An 18,450-nucleotide genomic window follows, 5' to 3' on the forward strand; every position below is an offset into this window, starting at 1 on the left:
AGTGTGGGCATGGCCCTGTGTGTCCGATTCTGTCACACCTTGCATCTTCCAGGCTTTCCTTTGTTCCTCTTTGGCAATCTGTTCCATGTCTTTGTCATAAATGTAGTCTTGGCACATAAAGCAGTAAATTCCCCCGTACAGCAGGTCGATAGCTGGATGGACAGAGAAAGAAAGAGGGTGTTCATTCAAATGCAGGGACACAGTTCATCTGATTGTCACAGGGGTAATAATAGGGGCTGTCTGCACCACAAGCTGTGTTAACCGATAACTGCTCCATCTCGCAGTTGTTGTTGTGGGGTTTTTTTTTAATGCAGGCCACGTTGCCATGGTTCTGCGATGCCAGGTTGCAGGGGGCTTATCTGCTGACTCATCAGTTATCTGTTAACACCATCCAGGAACGACTGAGAGACAGCGCAAGAGACGGAGGGCGCACTGTGAAGCCGAGAGGTGAGCCGCAATCTCTCGCTGTCACGCGCTCAGTTAAACGTTCACCGAAAACTGGCGTTCCACTCCGTCCCTCTCCTCACCTGCTCAGTGCCCTGCAGATACCTGTTTGCTGTTGCCATAACAACCTGCCTCTGGGCCTCTCCCACCTGTCATCGACTGCAGGTATGGGAAAAGGAAAAGGATAAAATAAAATAAAAATAGACGGGGGAGGACAGGATGGAGGAGAGTAAGAAGGCGGGGGAAGTAAACGACAGTACGGATTTTCACTGAACTGAGAGGAGATTGACAGAAATAAAAAAAGACAATGATCCACAGAACAACAAGGGTAAATGTACGAGCGCAATTAGATGAAATCCTGTTACAATTGTGAATATCGAAAGGGTCATCGGGTAACCATGGGAACAAGAGGATGGTAAAAGAGAAGAGAAAAGGAGGACAGAGGCTGAGAGATTATTCCAATGCGAGGCTGCAAACAGAACACAACTAACAGCGAGTGAAAACGAATAAAGATGCATAAAACGGTGAGATGAAAGAGATGGAACGGCAAAAAAAGGGAGGAGAAGCAGAAAGAAAGAGGAAGAGGAGGAGGGGCCGGGATTTAACAGAGTCTAATTCCACAGGGTTTGTTGAAGACGACTTAATTACCTCCTCAACAGTCTTCTGAGATCTGTTCCCTTTTTTTTTTTTTTCCTTTCTCCCTCTATTCGACTGTTGCTCGCCCTGTTTTCTTTTTTCTCCCTGTGCAACACTTAAATCAGAAGCTAACCTAATTAAGCTCACAATTACACTCTGTGGGAAACGCGCGCACACACACACACAAACACCAGAGGGGTGTCGTCCTGAGCCGACCGATAATCCCGTGCAAAAGGAGCCTGCGTGGAAAACGAACCAGCAGGTTCTCAACATCTGCCAAAGCTGCAGCCTGTGTCATAGACGAGCCGAGTGTCTGCGCTGCGGCACCGACCTCCGACGAACACTGCAGTCGAATGCACCACTCAAACAACCCGGTTCTATTGTCAGGAGAATGTAAAAGAAAGACACTGGTTGTAGAGCTGGTGTGGCAGCGTTTTTAGATGTAGAGGAGGCTGCTTTGTGTTGACGACATTACAGTATCTTTCAGAAGCGTTTTTTAAATTTTTGTTCAGTGTTATTAGACACACTAAGAAATTGTACTCATGTTGGCAGAGACGATGGTGTGCACCATCTCTATGCAGCTTTAACCTCAAAGAAAAAAAAAAAGTTCCACAGCAGGGAACCCCATTGTGCATTTCCACATATTTTGCATACATTTACGACATACAGACAGGAGACAAATTACAGAAAAATCAGTAAAAAACAAACAAGTGCTTCCATACAGGGCACTGAATGGTTTGAGGAGTATGAAAAAGACGCGAGTGGCCCTCACAGTCGACACATCCTTCACACAGAGAACCAAACGGTTTTTACGCAGTCGCTTTTGACGAGTGAGTTCAGGTAAATTTCTCTGCAACATTTCGACGGTTTTTGAGCAATGTTTTGATTATTACAGGTTGTTTGCGTTTCCCTGTGGGAGTCGCAGCGGCGGGGTAGAACAGCTGACTGTTCTCGGTGTTCAGCGAACACCCACGTCTTTGTTTTAAACCTGAATCCTTTCAGATCGTGTCTCTGATGCAAATATTTTATTTCAGAGAATTCATAACACAACTTCCCCATAACGCACTGTGAACGCTCGCCGACAAAGGACCTCCGTGTGAGCTGTGGTGAGGAACACAATTGGGTTGGTTTCTGAAAATAGATTTTTTTTTTTGTTGGAAGGAATAGAATTTTAATACAGACTGCACTGAAATCAATGTTTCATCTGCAGGAGTTCATCTGACCTGGAGTAATAATCCTGCAGAGACAACACACACACACCCAGGTACTAGGTTGCATAATAGCACGCTCTCTCTCACTCGCGATTGTTTTAGAGAGTCACATAGGGGAAAAAGTCCAATATATATACTGATATAACTAACACCACAGAACACACCTGCTCCAACACATATGGACACTGCGACTGCCTCTGAATATGAGTGTGTGTATATTAACAGGTGCTTGTGTGCGTGTCATACCTAGGTTATGCCTTTTGCTCTTGGCATGTTCGTGGATGTGTTTTTTGGCAAAGCAGGCGAAGAAGACGCAGTAGAGGCAGGAGTGGAGTCTGTTCAGGTGGGCGCCGCACATGTGGCAGATGCATGACTTGGCCTGGCGGGGTGGGGGGGTTAGAGAAGAGGATACAGAGGGGGAAAAGACAGAGGTAATGATTATCACAACTGTTGCACCGACAGAGACACATTCACATGTTTAAATCTGCTTATAAACGTTAAACGTTAGCAATGAATTAAATGTGTAATACAGAAGTTGTCGCTGTGTAGTGACAAACCCACTGAGATGACCCGACTCTGCAGTTGCACTCATCCTTATGAGGGCATTTTAGCATCTTCTGGCATCATCGCCTCAGCAAACTCATTTATGTTGTTTCCAGCCAGGACAGTTTAATCTGTTTTCATCTGAACGCTTCTTTCACATCGCCAAAAACAACAGACAGAAATAACCAATAAACTGGTGACCACAGTGAAGCATTTTGCATCTAAATGGACAGATAGTTCCCTCAGTTGGAGGGAGTTGGCGGAGATCAAAACATAGATAAACAAGAGTCACTGACTGAATTTAAATTCACCAGGTTAACAGAAATACAAGCCAAAATGAACGCTAATGTTGCACCATGAGTAGAACAATGTTTCTCTTTACTGTGTGATGTGATAACATGTTAATGTGTTGTACTGGTGCCCACAAGCGACCCCGAACTAACTGAATTGACGCGGCTTTAGAGATTGTGTGTTGTCCAGTTCATTTGTTCCTTCAGTGTCACCCATCGCTGCTCACAGTAACACAGTAATTGCACCGAATTAACATTCTAATGCACCACCTATTAATGGCTTTTCGGCTGCAACAAGGACACCTACATCATGTGCGTGTGGCAGCAGCTCGGACATGTCGGAAGGAACATATTTTGATCAACATCTCTGAAAACCAGGAGCTGCTTTTCAACCATTTTGTGATATGGAACCATTTGCTTGACCAATAGCGAAGCCTTTGACTTCTGCAACTATTTATTTCAATTATAATTTCCCATCAAGTAAAACACATCCCATCCCTTTTCTTTCCCCTCTTGGTGCTTTGGACAGAATCACAAGCGTCTAGAGAGCAATTCAACAGGGACATGTTTCTATATATGAAGGTTTGTGCGTGTGTGTGTGTGTGTGTGTGTGTGTGAAAGATTGAGGTGTGAATCAGAGGAGTTTCTGTGGCAATTTTTCTCCTAATTGAATCCTCCTCTTTTTTTTGCTTCTAGAGTGACTGGAGAGCCCATGGCTATCATGTAAGATTTATCTAATTAATGTGTAAACCCATATTGCAGTATATGAGCCTTAATGATTAATGCATCCCTATACATTCTGTTTGATAGTCTTGTGGGAAAGATGGGGGGGGGGGGGGGGGGGGGGGGCATGGCTGTGGATGGAGCATAAGACCGCAACAGTTCAAAAGCATGCAGATGAGAAGCTGGAATGCCAATGAGCCGGCATGAATATAATGAGGTGAGAAGAAATGAGCAAAGCCCAGGAGAAGAGAGCAGGGGAAATGAGAAAGGTCAGCAGGAGTAGAAGGAGGTATGAGGGCAAAGAATAGAGGCAAAAACTAAAGGACACAAATCAAAAGGGAAGAGGATATTCAAAATGTTGATGCTAATCTGATGCCACTGGACAAGGTTGATTTCAATGTGAGATTCCAAGTTTCCAGGGACATAAACATGCAGACTGGAACAGTCATTGGTGGAGTCCACCCTCCACCAATGACATGGACTCAAATAAAGGGAATCAAGATGTAGTTTTGAGCCTATTTAAAAGGTTAAATATGAGCATGCCATGATAACAAAGGCAATTAAACTGTTTTAAAAAATGGGTGTCTGAGGTTTTCTTGGATTTTAATGTCGACAGGTAGTATCAACAGAGTCCCCGTACGGTTTAAAGCCATACCCTTGAAATTTCTAAACCATTTATACCGACCACCCCTAGTCTGACTACACATATTGTGAGTAGTCATGGACATACAGTAGTTTTGTATAAGCCCATTGGTCATATACTCACTAATAGGCCACTTGCTCAGTGAGGCCTTGTGTTCTCCCTAACACCCACAGAACAGTCTGAGATCTGTCCATGCTGCATTTTAGGGGACAAGCCATCTGCCGTCGTGATGCTATTTGAGAAGAGCAGTTGAGGGCAATGGGCTGGAAAGATCCTGGTTAGACGTGTAAGTGAGGACATTATTCAACAGAGCCAAATGCAACAACTTTGTCTGGTCTCGTTCCATTGATGGTAAAGGCCACAACCCACTTTAGGTGTCTAGACGGTTGAATTAAGGGACAAATACCTCCAAGAGAAAGGTGTTATAGTGTGGCGTTATACTAAGTTTTAATATCCATAAGAAATTATATTTGTGATTTTTAAGTGCTAAAAACCTTCTTGGGAAAACCTACTACTGACACAAAATAACACAAAATCTTGAATAAAACCCTGCTTGTTTACCTGCCTTCTAAGTAATCATCAGATGGACACAGGGCCTCTACTACTCGGGTAAACATAGTTGGGTTTTTTCACGAGGATAGTTGAACTAATACTAGATTTTTAGATAAAAATACTTGAATAAAAAAATGATGATATATTTTAAGGTAGAAACATAACAGACGCCAACAATGACTACAAGTAGACAGTATTTTCAATATCGTTTTATCTAATGTAGGAGTAGGCCGCATAGCGGTTTCATCACTGTCTCCAGCAGCTTATAGACTCATTAGACTCAATGCTGACAAAGTGATGCATGCTGGTCAGAAATGTGTTCCAACTTTTGCCGATGCTTTACTCCTCCGGCTGGACTGACCGGAAACCACCTCTGCGGCAACAGAACTTTGCCCTAATTGGTTAAGGCTTCACTGACACGCATGACGTGTGGAATGTATTTATTCTAAGAAACTTCACATCCGTTATCTCCTCTGGTAATTTCACCCACAAGGGATGCAATTTATTTGATCTCCTCCTCCTCGCAGCTCATGCATTTTCATATGAGCACCAACACTAATAGTTTTCAATTCCATCAAGAAAGCTAAACAATTTGGTTCAAGGTTATTTGTTGTGAAGAAGTTGCACTGCAGCATACACTGCATTATACACCTTGAAGTTCTATTGTACTTGATTGTGTCTAGGACAATTACAACTCACTAAAACTAATTATTGTAGCTCTCTTATTACTGCATTGTCGTTACAACTGGGAATGAAATCACATTACACTTACCATTAATTGACATTAACATTAACAGATGTATGCCAGGACTAAACCTCATTTTCATTTCGCCAATTAACACATCGCTATTACTTGTAAAATACCATGATGTAAATGTTTGGGTCATATGCACTCGCCTAATCTGATCATAATTTTCTCAATTCAATAAAATGCCAAAAAAGGAGAAAACACGTCAATCGGAATTTCCCAGCAACAAAAGGGAGATATTGACATTGCCTGTTTTGTTCCACCAACAGTACAAGCCCAAAGATATGCATTTGACTAGCCAATGTGGCAATTTAAAGCAAATCCTCACATTTGAGAAGCTAGAAACAGCAAAAATGTTGTGTCTTATTTGCCACCAGCTCTGGGTTTTTAACTCATTTGGCCTCTTTCTCAATGATTCCATTTTGTGCTGTTGTGCTGAGTGGAGGCAGCAGCAGCAGAAGAGGTACGAGCTGACGGCCTGAACAGGACTTAAGAATGTACTGCTGATTCTGCTGCTAAGCTCTGAATAAGACTGAATCACACTGAATGCACACATAATACACACGTGCAGCCCCAACTGGCTGCTCAGGCATCATTATTTGAATGCGAATGTTATAAACGTGCTGTCTAGGGAAAATTAAATTTGCTTTGTGATGAACTGATAACTTCCAGTGCGCCTGTCGTGTAATAAGACACGTCAGCGATCGACACTGTAGCCAACAAAAGAAAGTGGGGCCTTTGAATTCTCAAGGTGAACGGATGCTTGGCATTCATTCGCTTTAGAGTTGTTCCTGACCGTCTGAGGGGCTGACACCGGAGGTAACAGTCAGCACTGAGTGGAGAGCGAGTGATGGAAGGATTGCCTGATGTGTAATTTCGACCAGCAACACTTTAAGGTATTGTTGCATTAAAAAAATGACAGAAGGCAATTCAATGTCATGCAGACACAATGATCTTCTCTAGTTTCCTCTGAAGCCACCTAGAGACAACCAGACTGGATGGATAGTGCGAGCAACTGCAGCCTAGTATATCTGGCGAAACGTGTGGCATTGCCAGTTCCCCCCAGAGTCGAATCATGCATGATAAGTCCAAAGGCCATCTATATGCAACTACACAGAAATGGATGAATTCAATCGCGCCAAGGTTAAACTGGAAAATGAAAATATGACTTGTGAAGCCCTCCGCATTGAACTCTGAAGGGCGTCTTTAATCTCATTCTTACGAAAACATCGACATCATGTCACCTGTAGAAAAAGAGAGAAGGCCACAAGCAGCCTGGTGTGAGGGCTTTCCCACTGAGAGACGCCCCCCCGCCCGCATCTGAGTGGAAAACTGAGCCACGATGATCAATGAAAATGTAGCACCACATGGACGTAACACGCAGCAGGGATGTGGGAGCTGCTCGTCGGCTGCTCCTCGGGGCGGGGTGGAGACCCTGCAAACATACACACAACGTTGATTGCAGCATATACAAACCCCTCTGGACGAGCAGCTCCCACTGATCCCGTGCACATGACAGGGAGGGGTTGTCCCAGAGCACACGGGGGACGACAGGCTGCAGACACTTATACTGTACACATCTACACTGTACCCGCGAGTTATATGGATTTCTATAATAAACAAAATTCAATAAAAAGGTGGTTTCCTCTATTAAGAACACACACATACAGACACACTGTACCCTCATGTAAGAGAGGATGACTGGTGACGGTCTCTCTCTCTCACACACACACACACACACTTTTACTGTTAAACCTTGTTGATCTTGTCACGCACTGCTTGGTTGATTTAAAAACCCATTAATCGCCCCCCCCCCTAAAAAAAATGAGAGGCGAGGACTGAAGAGAAACCAACGTGTAACTCCTGCTGGCCTGCGGTGCGACGGTGAGGAGGAAGTGGGGCCACTGCGGGCAAAACAAACGCACGTCACATCACGATGCGGCGGTGTCGCGTCGGGCTGTGAAGTGCGGGTCCGTGCGGGGCCGTGCGGGGCCAGCCGGGAGACTGTGCGCTTGCTGCGGCGAACGTGTCAGGTGTCGCGGGTTGTCCTCCGAGCCCCGATAGCGGGGCGGAAGTAGACCGAGCGTGGTCAGTATTTGACCGAGGTCGAGCATTCGGAGTGGCCGTGTGTCTGTCTGGTGTTTATGCTGTTTTAGAAGGGCGGGGAGTTGTCCACGCACGCGACGCCAGCTCTGCCCCCCCAACACACACACACACATAAACACACAAACCGTGTTTCGTACGCACGGGGTCCCCTCTCAAAAAGCCCTGGTTTCCGCCTGTCACTTGTTACCTTGCGTCTTCTGGTCTCGGCCGAGCCGCTCCACACGAAACACTGGTAAACCACCCTCAGGTTCTGCTTCCAGTTGTCCACTTTGAAGCCGCTGACATGGGGGCAGCCCGCGGGACTCATGGCGGTCACAGCATCCGGCTCCGCGGTCCTCTGCGCGACGAAAACCCGCTCGAAATCCCGCAACGCGCACCCGGTCCGACCTGGCTGGCTAGCTCGCCCGCCAGGTTCGTTGTCCACCGAGTGCTGCGCTCAGGCTAACTGGACATGCCCTGGTTGCAGTAGAGGAGGAGACGCGCGCAAACGCAAACATCAAGACGAATTTCTTAAAATTGTCCTCAAGTGGGAAATTGGCTATTATTCATGAGGTCAAGTCCAGAACAGCGCCCGTGTGTGTGGTTCTTCACGTTCACTGAATTACATGTTAGCACACTGGCTAAAGTTGGTTAGCATTGGAATTTCAACAGTAGCTCTACACGGTGTGTGTCGTCAGGACCCACCTCATTCATAACGGCGGACCAATGACGGTCGAGTGCTGCGCGTGATTGGCGTGGACTTACTTTCTATTGGCGGCGAAGTCCCGCCTCTACGAAGTCGGTGCTGCGCCGTGATTGGCGCAATTTCCCTGCAACCCACATCCGCCTGTATAGGGACGTTCATTGGTTGAATCGTAAATCAGCTTCACTATCAACCTAGATTGGTACAATGTGACGATCAAAGCGTGGATGGAAATTCAGAACCACATCACAGTACACGCAGAACATGGAGTCTTTTCACAAAGGCAGGAAAACAAAGAACTATATTCTTAAACAATTTATTATTAACAGATCCACAACCGCAAAGCTTAAGCTCCCAAATGACATGACAGTTTGGTTTCATCTGCTGACTTCATGTCTCTTATAATAACAAGCTGTCAAAACGGGTTTCTGTACAATGCTCTAGTGACCTCTAGTGGATCCCACCTAAAAAACAAAAAAAGAGAAAAAGGAAGAAAAAAACAGCAACAAAACAACAAAACAGTGCACCAGATTGTGAACGACTCCACCGTTGTGCCGATTTTGGTCAAGGGCATGTACACGTGTACAGATTTTCTATCGATGGTATCTACATTCTAACCAAAAGGAGTGAGAGGGAAACGATCATTGCAGTCTTTACAAATGTAGAATATATCAGATTTAATCCTCGTCAGGATAGAGGTTTTGACTCATATGTAATGCTCTCGAGTTACGGCCATCATGCAGCAGAACCAAAACAAACAGTGAGATTATTCACACATATGTTTGGAACAAACAAGTCCAGTTTTTATTATTATGGTTTCTGTTATTGTAGCAGTGGCGCTCCAACCTGAACATTGATAAATAAAACACTGACAAAATTGTAATCTTTTTTTTCCTTTTCTGTAAGGATCTTTTGTTATCCTTAAGACACTGTGAAGAAAGAATAATCAAATTTATCATATTTCCACACAGTTAGATTTTCCTTGACCAATGTCCTTATGCAATAGAATGTTTCTTTTCCTCTTTTAAAAAAATCCAACTCATCCTGGGAAGAACGTGTTGGGTGGCTGCAGCGTTCTGTCCCTGTCCAAGGCCCCTCAGGAGTAACTTGATGTTTTGCTACCAACATCGTCCTCCTGCGATCCCATACTCTAGGAGGGAGAAAAAAGTGTCAAATGTCAAAAATGTCATCTTTTGAAACAACAAACCGGTTTCTACTAGACTTCCAAAAACAATGGCTGGCTCTTTTGTCTCTTGAAACCAACCAGGATTGTTACCACAGAATTATCAGGATACCAACCTGGAAGTGCTCCTTTTACACTAGGGCATGTCCATTTATGATTTCATAATTTGAGTGCATTCTAGTTTTTCACTCAGAAAATTACTTCAGACAGCTCATTAAATCTACTGTCACTGTAATCTACAAAATACAGTGACAATGCTCTTAAAAGACCTAACTACGAAAAAGTAAACTTTTTTTTCCAGTTACACCAAACTAGCTACTCACATTTTGGTTAAAATTAACATGGTTGTGTTGTTATGTGAAAATAACAAAGAATAACTTATCCTTACACAAATTTCATTCTACTAATGCTCAGCCATCATTCTACCAAATATGGATGTCTCTTAGTAACATAAACTGCAAGAATGTAAATCTTCCTTAAAAAACAAACAGATCATGGCATCCACAAGGAAAACTTTTAGGGCTCACCATACATAATTCCAAACATTAGAAACATTCAATGCCGGTAAACATCATCTCACCTTCTGCACAAATTGTGGGTTTACTGTGATTTCTTGATCCATAGACTTTAGTTTCTCATCCAGCTCTATACATTTCAACATCTGAAAGGAGAAAAATGACAAAGCTCGGTTTTAAAAAAGTGCTAGTTCCAAAGGATCCACACGTAAAATGATGACGAGAGTTTATCCATTGCAAGGCAACACTGATTATAGAGACGGGCATCTTCACCTCTTGGTCAATTTTGTGGAGCATTGCAGGGTTGTTGTATTTTTCAGGGTTATCGTGGAAGCAGACCATACCATCCTTTTGGTTAATGCTAGCATAGATCTCACCATCTTCAATCTGCAAAGAAGCAAGGAGAAGACACATGACGAAATGAACTGTGTTGGGGCGTCCTGGGCCTAAGACCAAAAATTACAGTTACTGCAAGTTTCCCAGGTCTAGTCTGGATGGGGACCTCAGCGTTTCTCCCCCCTCCCTTCCTGTCACAACCCTCACTCTACTATCTAAGACAAACTGTGCTCCAAATAAACTCTTTGAAATGTATGAAATATTACTGGTATTGTGTAGATATCAATTGATTACATTTTATGATGACATGTGGGCTGACTTTGGACCAACTCACCATGTGTAAGACATATTTCTCTGCTTCCTGGGGGCCTGACAGCTGCACTCGACTTGCCATGTCTTGCAAAGACAGTGTCAGGAAGGTCTGCAGGAGAAACAAAACAGAAATTAAGAGATATTAAAATGAAATCAGTATGCAGTATAATAACTCCTAACAATACTTAATCATCAAACACAACTTGGACAGGAAGCCACAAATGGGTGGATAAATGAACTGAGCCAGTTAAAAGCATTAAAGCATTTCGTATTGGGCCATACTGTATATGAATTTACGAATGAAGTTTATATTATATCTTGTGAGTAGCATCGAAGGACAACATCTGCAAGGTTGTACAGTCTTGTATTGCGTAACAATTAAACTGAATCTTGAATCATGATGTTATGATAACCAAAGTACTAAAATATGTGGACTCTTGGAGTATGATGAACACATTACTTTGAAAGATAACTCAGCTCTAGTAGATGACCGCAAGCTCTTGTTTGATTTCCTTTTGTGCAACTTTCCAAGAACAAGTAACAGTTGGTTACCACATGTCTACATCCACCGTGTTTTAGACATGTCCACTGTCATTTCGACTGTCACTCTTAAGCTGTGTACTAATTTAAGGCCCGCCTCCTTGGGAGGCTACATTTGAAGACCAATTGCGTCACAGCGGCGTGAGACCGTCTCATTTCGGTTTGGCCTTCACGGTTTGCACGGCCGACAAAGGCGGGCTTCCAATGGCCGCGTAGACCATTTCCTCTGTAGGATGTGGCCCCTGACTTGGGACAGCTCTAATGATGTGCAGCACAGTTAACTTTTTTAAACGTCTCACTGAACTCTTCTGTTTAACTCGGTGAACTCATGTTATATGCTCAGCCTCATGTGATCACCAGCATACAGTATGGTTCAAACCCCAGCCTCATCATGTGAACAGGGGTGGATTTAGAAGAAAAATATATAACTGACAGGCAGGCACACACCCACCTTTGTTAGCCGCTGGATGTTCTTCTTGTAGAGGGAGGAGAGGCATTGTTTGACCAGGCCCGTGTTGTTGTCCCGTGTGAAGGTCTCGCTGTGTTTGTTGACCACGCTGCGCAGCTCGGCCGGGTTGTTGGTGGTGTAAACCTGAGCTAGCTCATGGTATGCGTTGCTCAGGGGCTGATGGCAGATAAGGAAAAAAAGGTAGAAAACACATTAAGAGCTAAATAAAAGAAAAGCCCCATGCATGGATCTTTAGTGGATTTTCACAAAGTCTTCACTCTCCGAGCAACATGATAACTGAATCACTGAAGTCTCCGCATTTCCTTCAGAGCTGGATCAAAGTACTGTTATGAACAAACCTTATAGCTAAGAAAAAAAGTTCCTTATTCATGATCATTAGCTTCCAGCAGTTTTTTGTTTCTGCTGTTGTGTTATTTTATGAACAGCATAATGAACTGGTTAACAGATATTGAAAATGTGTTTACCATGAAACCTAGTTAAATAGAAAAGAGCCTTGGAACAATGGCACAACTTTTTGGCTGACTGAGGGTCTGTATTATCAAAGTCACATAACAGTTATGACACTTACTGAATGTGTTGTATATATCATCCTGAATATAAATGTAAAATGTTGTATTACTGGTAAATAAAATTGCTTTCAATAAATAATTAATAAAGATTCTGTATGAAAAATGACATCCAGGGCTAAAAAGTAGTAGAGATCCCTTTCACATTTACCTGACGACGAAAGGGGTACCTAAATGTCTGTGTATGGAAATGTAACAGGTATACAGATACCATTCGTTTCACCTGCGCCATACAGACTTACCTTGATGAACCTCCCTACTATTTGTGAGGTGTATTTGGGCAACTGCTGCACTTTGCCGTGGAGAATGAGTGACACCAGGATGTATTTCTTATAGGCTTCCAACATGATGTGGCTCACTGCCATGGCTGGAGTGGTTATTGCCTGAAGAGGCAGAATGAGGAATGTTACCATTAACAGAATCCTGTTTACTAACAAATCAATCACACCATCTTGGGCAGAGGGCATAAAAAATTGCTACGGCATAACATCAAAAGCCACTGAACCACAAATACGTACCTGTTCATAAAAATACAGTGCTCTTTCGAAGTTTTTGAGGCCTGTGTAGATCATGCCACCATAGTAGTAGTAACATAAAAAGTGCTTTGCGTCGTAGGCCCCATTCTCCTTACAGATGTCCATCATGTCCAGCTCCAAGAAGGGCAGGGCGGGCTTGAAGCACTTTGCTAACAAGCACAGCTGCAGAGAGACATGTCTGTAAATTATCTATACATATATATGTATATATATTACAGCCTAACATTTAGTAGCTAAAGTTAAAGCACACAGCCTTTTAAAGATTACAGTCATGGTGGTGATGTTGCAGGGGCGGCGACTCACCTGACACAGGTCTGCATGAACTGAGGTAAGTTGGTTTGTGTTCATCTGCATTTTGTCTATTGCCTGTTTTATAATGACGACACCCCTCAATGGCTGTTAGGGAAGGGGAAAAAACAATTGTTATTTAGCTGCAGCTTGCCTGACACACAAACACATTTAAATGGTCTATGTCTGTACTACACTTTAAAATGCATTTAAATATTTAGAGGTAGAAGAAGAAGGAAATCATGCTACTCTTCGGCGCCATAGTGGTGATGGGAGGACCCATTTGGGGCCTTGTCTTGTCAGATGGTTGGAAAACAGGATTTAAACTGAATAATTTCACTATCGCCAAGGGATAATTTGCTTTTTACATTACATCCATCACAAGCTGAAATGTCAAGACAATGCATAGTGTCCTTTAAAAAATTATTCATTAATAATGGGGAAGGTTGACAAGGACACTTCACAGTAACGATATCACCTTGGAAACCACAAAAAACACGACAAATCACCAACACAAACATACTTATTTGTGTAGAAGGAAGTGGTGGAATAGTGTCATATCATCTACTGCCTTCTGATATAGCATGCGCTTGTCGAGAGCTGTTCAGAATTTTGAAGTGTGTGAGAGTATAAACACACGAGTCACTTTATTAGGAACACCACACCTACACTACCCTTCTCAAACATCTTCAGTTCTTCATGACATGGATTTCACAAGATGTTGGGAACATTCCTACTCCATGTTGAGGTGATTATATCACATCGGTTCTGCAGATTTGTCACCACTTACAAAAAGTTGTTCTACTGGAATGAGATCTAGAGACTGGGGACGTCACTGAAACGGATATCAACAATACTGAAATGGACAGTGGCATTTTAGAAATGATAGATCGGTATCGAGGGGCCCAACATGTTCCCTGAAAACATTCCCCACACCATTACACCACCAGCAGCCTGTTGACACAAGGCAGGTTGGGTCCATGGACTATTGTTGTGAACATCAATTCCAGATTCATAAGACCAGGCTGTGTTTTATCAGTCTTCAACTGTGAGCCTGTGTCCACTGGAGCCTCAGATCTTTTGCTGTTGTAGACCATCAACACCATTAATTGTGCTTGCACGATAACAATAACATTTTTGAATCAACCACAGGGTCCCTGTGGTTCACTCTGAGATGCTTTAATGCTCATGGTAGCTTTTCTGTCAGCCTCAACCAGTCTGACCATTCTCCTCTGACCTCCCTCATCAACATGACATTTCCATCCACAGAACCATCTCTCACTGCATGTTTTGTGTTTTTCACACAATTCTGAGTAAAAACTCTAGAGACTGTTTGTGTATCAAAATCACAGAAGCAATCACCAATCCTTCTGATGTTTGATGTAAACATGAACTGAAGCTCCTGACCTGTAATCTGCATGATTCTATGCACATCACTGCCCCAATATGATTGGCTGATTGCATGAACAAGCAGGTGTACAGGTGTTCATAATAAAGTGCTCAGTGAGTCGGGTCATGTCAACAGGCACATAATGACCACACACACACACACACTGTGACTGGAATAAGGCTTCGAGGTGAAAATCATAGAGATCAACTGTTGATGGAATGAGAGTCTGAGGCTTAAAAAGCGTAACGGAGAAATAAATAAATAAAACTTATTAGCATTTTGTATCTTCAAGTCATATTTTAACAATTCATTTGTAACCGCAGCACAGCAGACTACTGCACAGGCTGCTGTGAGTAATGAATGGAGAGAAAAGGAAAACTGTTTAAAAGAGGACTGACAAACGAATAGGCTACTGAGGAAAAGACATTTTCCTTTAAGGATGTGGAGAGTTATGTGAAGATAATCATTTTTATAGGCTATTTGAAAAAATAATGCATAAACATGTGCAGCTTTCCTCCATATCAATCCACTGGATTATCGCACATCTCTTATGATAAGTAGTTGGACGATCAACAGTCTTACCTGTTTGCGCTCTACAAGGGCAGTTGTCAACTGGTGGCAGAGACCAGCAACTATGAGAGGAAACAGAAGGGAAACAAAAGTTTTCAATGCAAAAATTAGCTGTTGATTGAAATATTGCACTGCTCACATGTAAACAGGACACTGCGTGTACACGTTGCAGTTTATGTAACACAAACACAATCCTCGTCAGTGGAGTTCATACATACAGGGACACCATTTTTTCCTCAAGCTCAAAGTGCAAGAGAGCCACAGTTTACCAATAATCAATTCTTACTTTTTAATGATTTATCAATATCAAGACATTAGTTGCGATAACAGTAGATACATTACTATTTAGATAATTAACTATTTCATGTAAATGCTTTATATTCATCTTCCTTATTCTCTAGAATTTTACAGATGTTTTTGGGTATATATTGTATATTTTGTGGTGTGTGGTGTGATACCTGCTGTTGTCACACTGGAATATCCCAGCTTGGGATCAATAGAGTACCTATCTATCTATCCATCTATTGTTGAACACCACTAAATCACTACGTTACCTATATATATAATACATGTAAAAATACACCTTTACAATTTACATCACAGATTCCGTAGGACAATACAATGCGTCGTTATTTTTAGCTGATACTGAATAAACATTTTTCAGTACTTGTCACTGGACAGTGAAAACATTCTGGACATGATAATTGGCCAAAGCCACCGTAAGCACTTGATCGTTGAAAGTTGGCGTTATTTCGATGAAACGTGGCATAGTTGAGCTGACAGTGAGTATTTTAGCAGAGTGCACACAATAAACAAACTGAGCACTTATCTTAAGTTTTTCTCTCGTTCAACTGAAAACCTGAAGAACATACAAACAACCCTCAGGAGAGAAACATTCTTTCTAAATACCTCGGGGTGAGAGGTTTTGTAAGTCAGGACTTACAAGTGTCTGTTGCATATCTAATGTGCTCCCCGTTGCAGGTACTGATGAAGAGCTGGACCTGGGAGAAGAGCGTCTCAAAGTCAGGGATGTTTGGCATGGAAAACTTCACAAATCTGGAAAAACGGTGGAGGAGGTAAGCAAAAAAAAAAAAAAAACATTCTGTGAAACCAGGAAACTTTTAAACAGGCATGGACGCTTAACCAGATAACAACAACAACACTTTGGCATGTGGGATGGAAAAGACAATACATCATTGGAGGTTTTATTTTGTTTAGGTTATTTCCATACAGTATATACATGGACGTGTTTGGTGACTCTAAACTTGACTTTCTAATCATTGCAATTTGAATAACTGTTTAACAATGAATGCAGCGCAGCCGTTTCCTGACTAACTATATGTGATATATTCAAATTAATTTCTATAATGTATATAACACATTATTGTATTTACATGCAACAGGTAGCATGCAGCATCTTCACAACTGCAGTCAGAAAAACTGAGAAGACTTTCTGTCTGGCTCTACTTCTTCTACCCTGCTCATCGCATACAGTGCAACATGACCTTCAATAGACGCGACAACACGACGACCTCTTTGGCCAGTTAGGATAAAAGTGGAGCAGGATCAAGGAGCATAGAGAAGGCAGGGGTGTCGAGAAAGCACAGGATGAGACAGAATTGAACACCATCAGCAAAACCGCAGCATAAGCGTTCTCGGCCAGGGGTAATTGCAGTGATGGCGGCCGACCTGGAAAAGGTTAGCAGCGGGGTACTTACAGCACAGCCAGCACGCCCAGGGAATGCTCCTGGATGTCCAAGGCCCCCAGCACCGTGTCCAGGTGGGACAGATTTTTGGCCAGCAGCTCCCCACTTTTGTTGATCAACTCACACAGCTGAGTCATCTGGCCTGGAGGGTTCAGGGGGCGAGAAAAATTCAAATTATCATACTTCACACTTTCTTGCTTGCTCCTTTAGATCATTGTTAAACACATGTAATTGAATATCTTAGACAGCTACAATGTTGGATACAGCTTACATTTCAGATATCACTGTTTTGAGGGGTCGTGGGGTTTATAGTCACGAAGTGTCAATAAAGCAGGCCATTTGTCACACAAGAGGGTCACGTGCACAAATAAATAACTGCAAGGATTACTTAAACTAGGAATGATATTGCAATTGTCACAGCAATTGTAAATAATGAGGTTGAATACATAAAATCCACTAAGGGACAATACTTTCTTTCAAGTATTACCTTTAATGTTTGAGAGGTCAAATCAGTGTGTTCATACAATTGCAATTGTTGCGTCTACGAGTGCAGAGAAACTATTCCCTAACAATATAAAGAACAAACTGACTTACGAAATTTGTTTACAACCATCGTGCCGTGGCTTAGTATTTCAATATAAATCGGTCGGCCAAGTGCTCTGTCAAGGCCTTGAAACAGAGGTAAAGTTAGATTGACAGATGACTTTAAACCAATAACAATGCCCGATTCAGTTGGACAGCCAATCACGTGGGGTCAGGGCGGGACTACCGGTAGGCAGTCACCAGAAATTATTTTCTAGACCAAATCCAAAAAGTATGATTTTTACATTTTGCTTGATGAGCTGCCTAGTTCGCGGTTATATTTGTGGTCCCCATGTGTTAACGCATCCTTTGGTGATACTTAACGGAACTCTCGCGGCTAAAGAAAGTCATATTTACGGCGTGTTTACATGATCAAGCAAAAAAGGGGGCTCTGACCAGTTTGGCTGCCTTGCTATCGGCAAGGCATTGGATAGCATATGCTAGCTAACTAGCTAACACTTCCCACTTGAATGAGTTTAGCAACCCTACCTTGAGCGGAGAGCTGCCGCACATTGTTCACAAATTGCTCCAAGGCTGAAGCCATTATTTCCTGGGTCCAAAGTGGAGGTAATGTGCACTGTTTTTCATTCAAACGTCAGAAACAACTCCGTCCGGACTGAGACAGGGGGCCACACAGCCGCCACTAGGGTGAAGTTATCGCGATATCGTACAAACAGAACAGACTGCAACGAGATTGCACGAACCGACCACTGGATTCTTAAAGGGCCAGGAACATGTTTTGCTGATAATGTTTGAATCACAGTAGTTGCGATTTTTACAATCGTATTTTGAAAAAGGAATGTTCTTGTTTGTGCTTATATAATGTGTTAAGTAACTACAGTATTCTGTTAGAGACTGCGTTGTTAGTTCTCCCAAAAT

General features: G+C 42.7%; 2 protein-coding genes across 6 annotated transcripts in view; both read right to left on the bottom strand.

Moving 5' to 3' along the window:
* The window catches only part of LOC118287882 (ubiquitin carboxyl-terminal hydrolase 22), a 40,690-nt gene extending 31,963 nt beyond the window's left edge, over positions 1–8,727 (bottom strand). For 2 of the 5 annotated variants that reach the window (XR_004785740.2, XR_004785739.2), the window contains exons 1-3: positions 8,084–8,574; positions 2,538–2,670; positions 39–152 (exon numbers count right to left, since the gene is read on the bottom strand). Coding sequence is in view for 3 of the 5 variants with exons in the window: in XM_035613509.2 (XP_035469402.1) it covers positions 39–152; positions 2,538–2,670; positions 8,084–8,203 (367 nt within the window). In the remaining 2 variants the exon portion in view is untranslated. The other 3 variants (XM_035613509.2, XM_035613508.2, XM_035613510.2) reach the window with 3 other exon arrangements.
* A 151-nt stretch (positions 8,728–8,878) lies between these two features.
* On the bottom strand, positions 8,879–18,255 carry cops3 (COP9 signalosome subunit 3). Its single transcript, XM_035613511.2, has 12 exons — positions 18,061–18,255; positions 17,002–17,131; positions 16,227–16,339; positions 15,296–15,345; positions 13,339–13,431; positions 13,018–13,197; positions 12,742–12,882; positions 11,916–12,089; positions 10,947–11,033; positions 10,550–10,663; positions 10,342–10,422; positions 8,879–9,728 (listed from the first exon to the last, which is right to left on the bottom strand). The coding sequence occupies exons 1-12, from the start codon at positions 18,113–18,115 to the stop codon at positions 9,675–9,677; spliced, it is 1,272 nt and encodes a 423-aa protein (XP_035469404.1). The 5' UTR covers positions 18,116–18,255; the 3' UTR covers positions 8,879–9,674.
* Between the last annotated feature and the right edge of the window lie 195 nt (positions 18,256–18,450).

Source organism: Scophthalmus maximus, chromosome 16, assembly GCF_022379125.1.
Source record: "Scophthalmus maximus strain ysfricsl-2021 chromosome 16, ASM2237912v1, whole genome shotgun sequence".
Lineage (NCBI taxonomy): Eukaryota > Metazoa > Chordata > Actinopteri > Pleuronectiformes > Scophthalmidae > Scophthalmus > Scophthalmus maximus.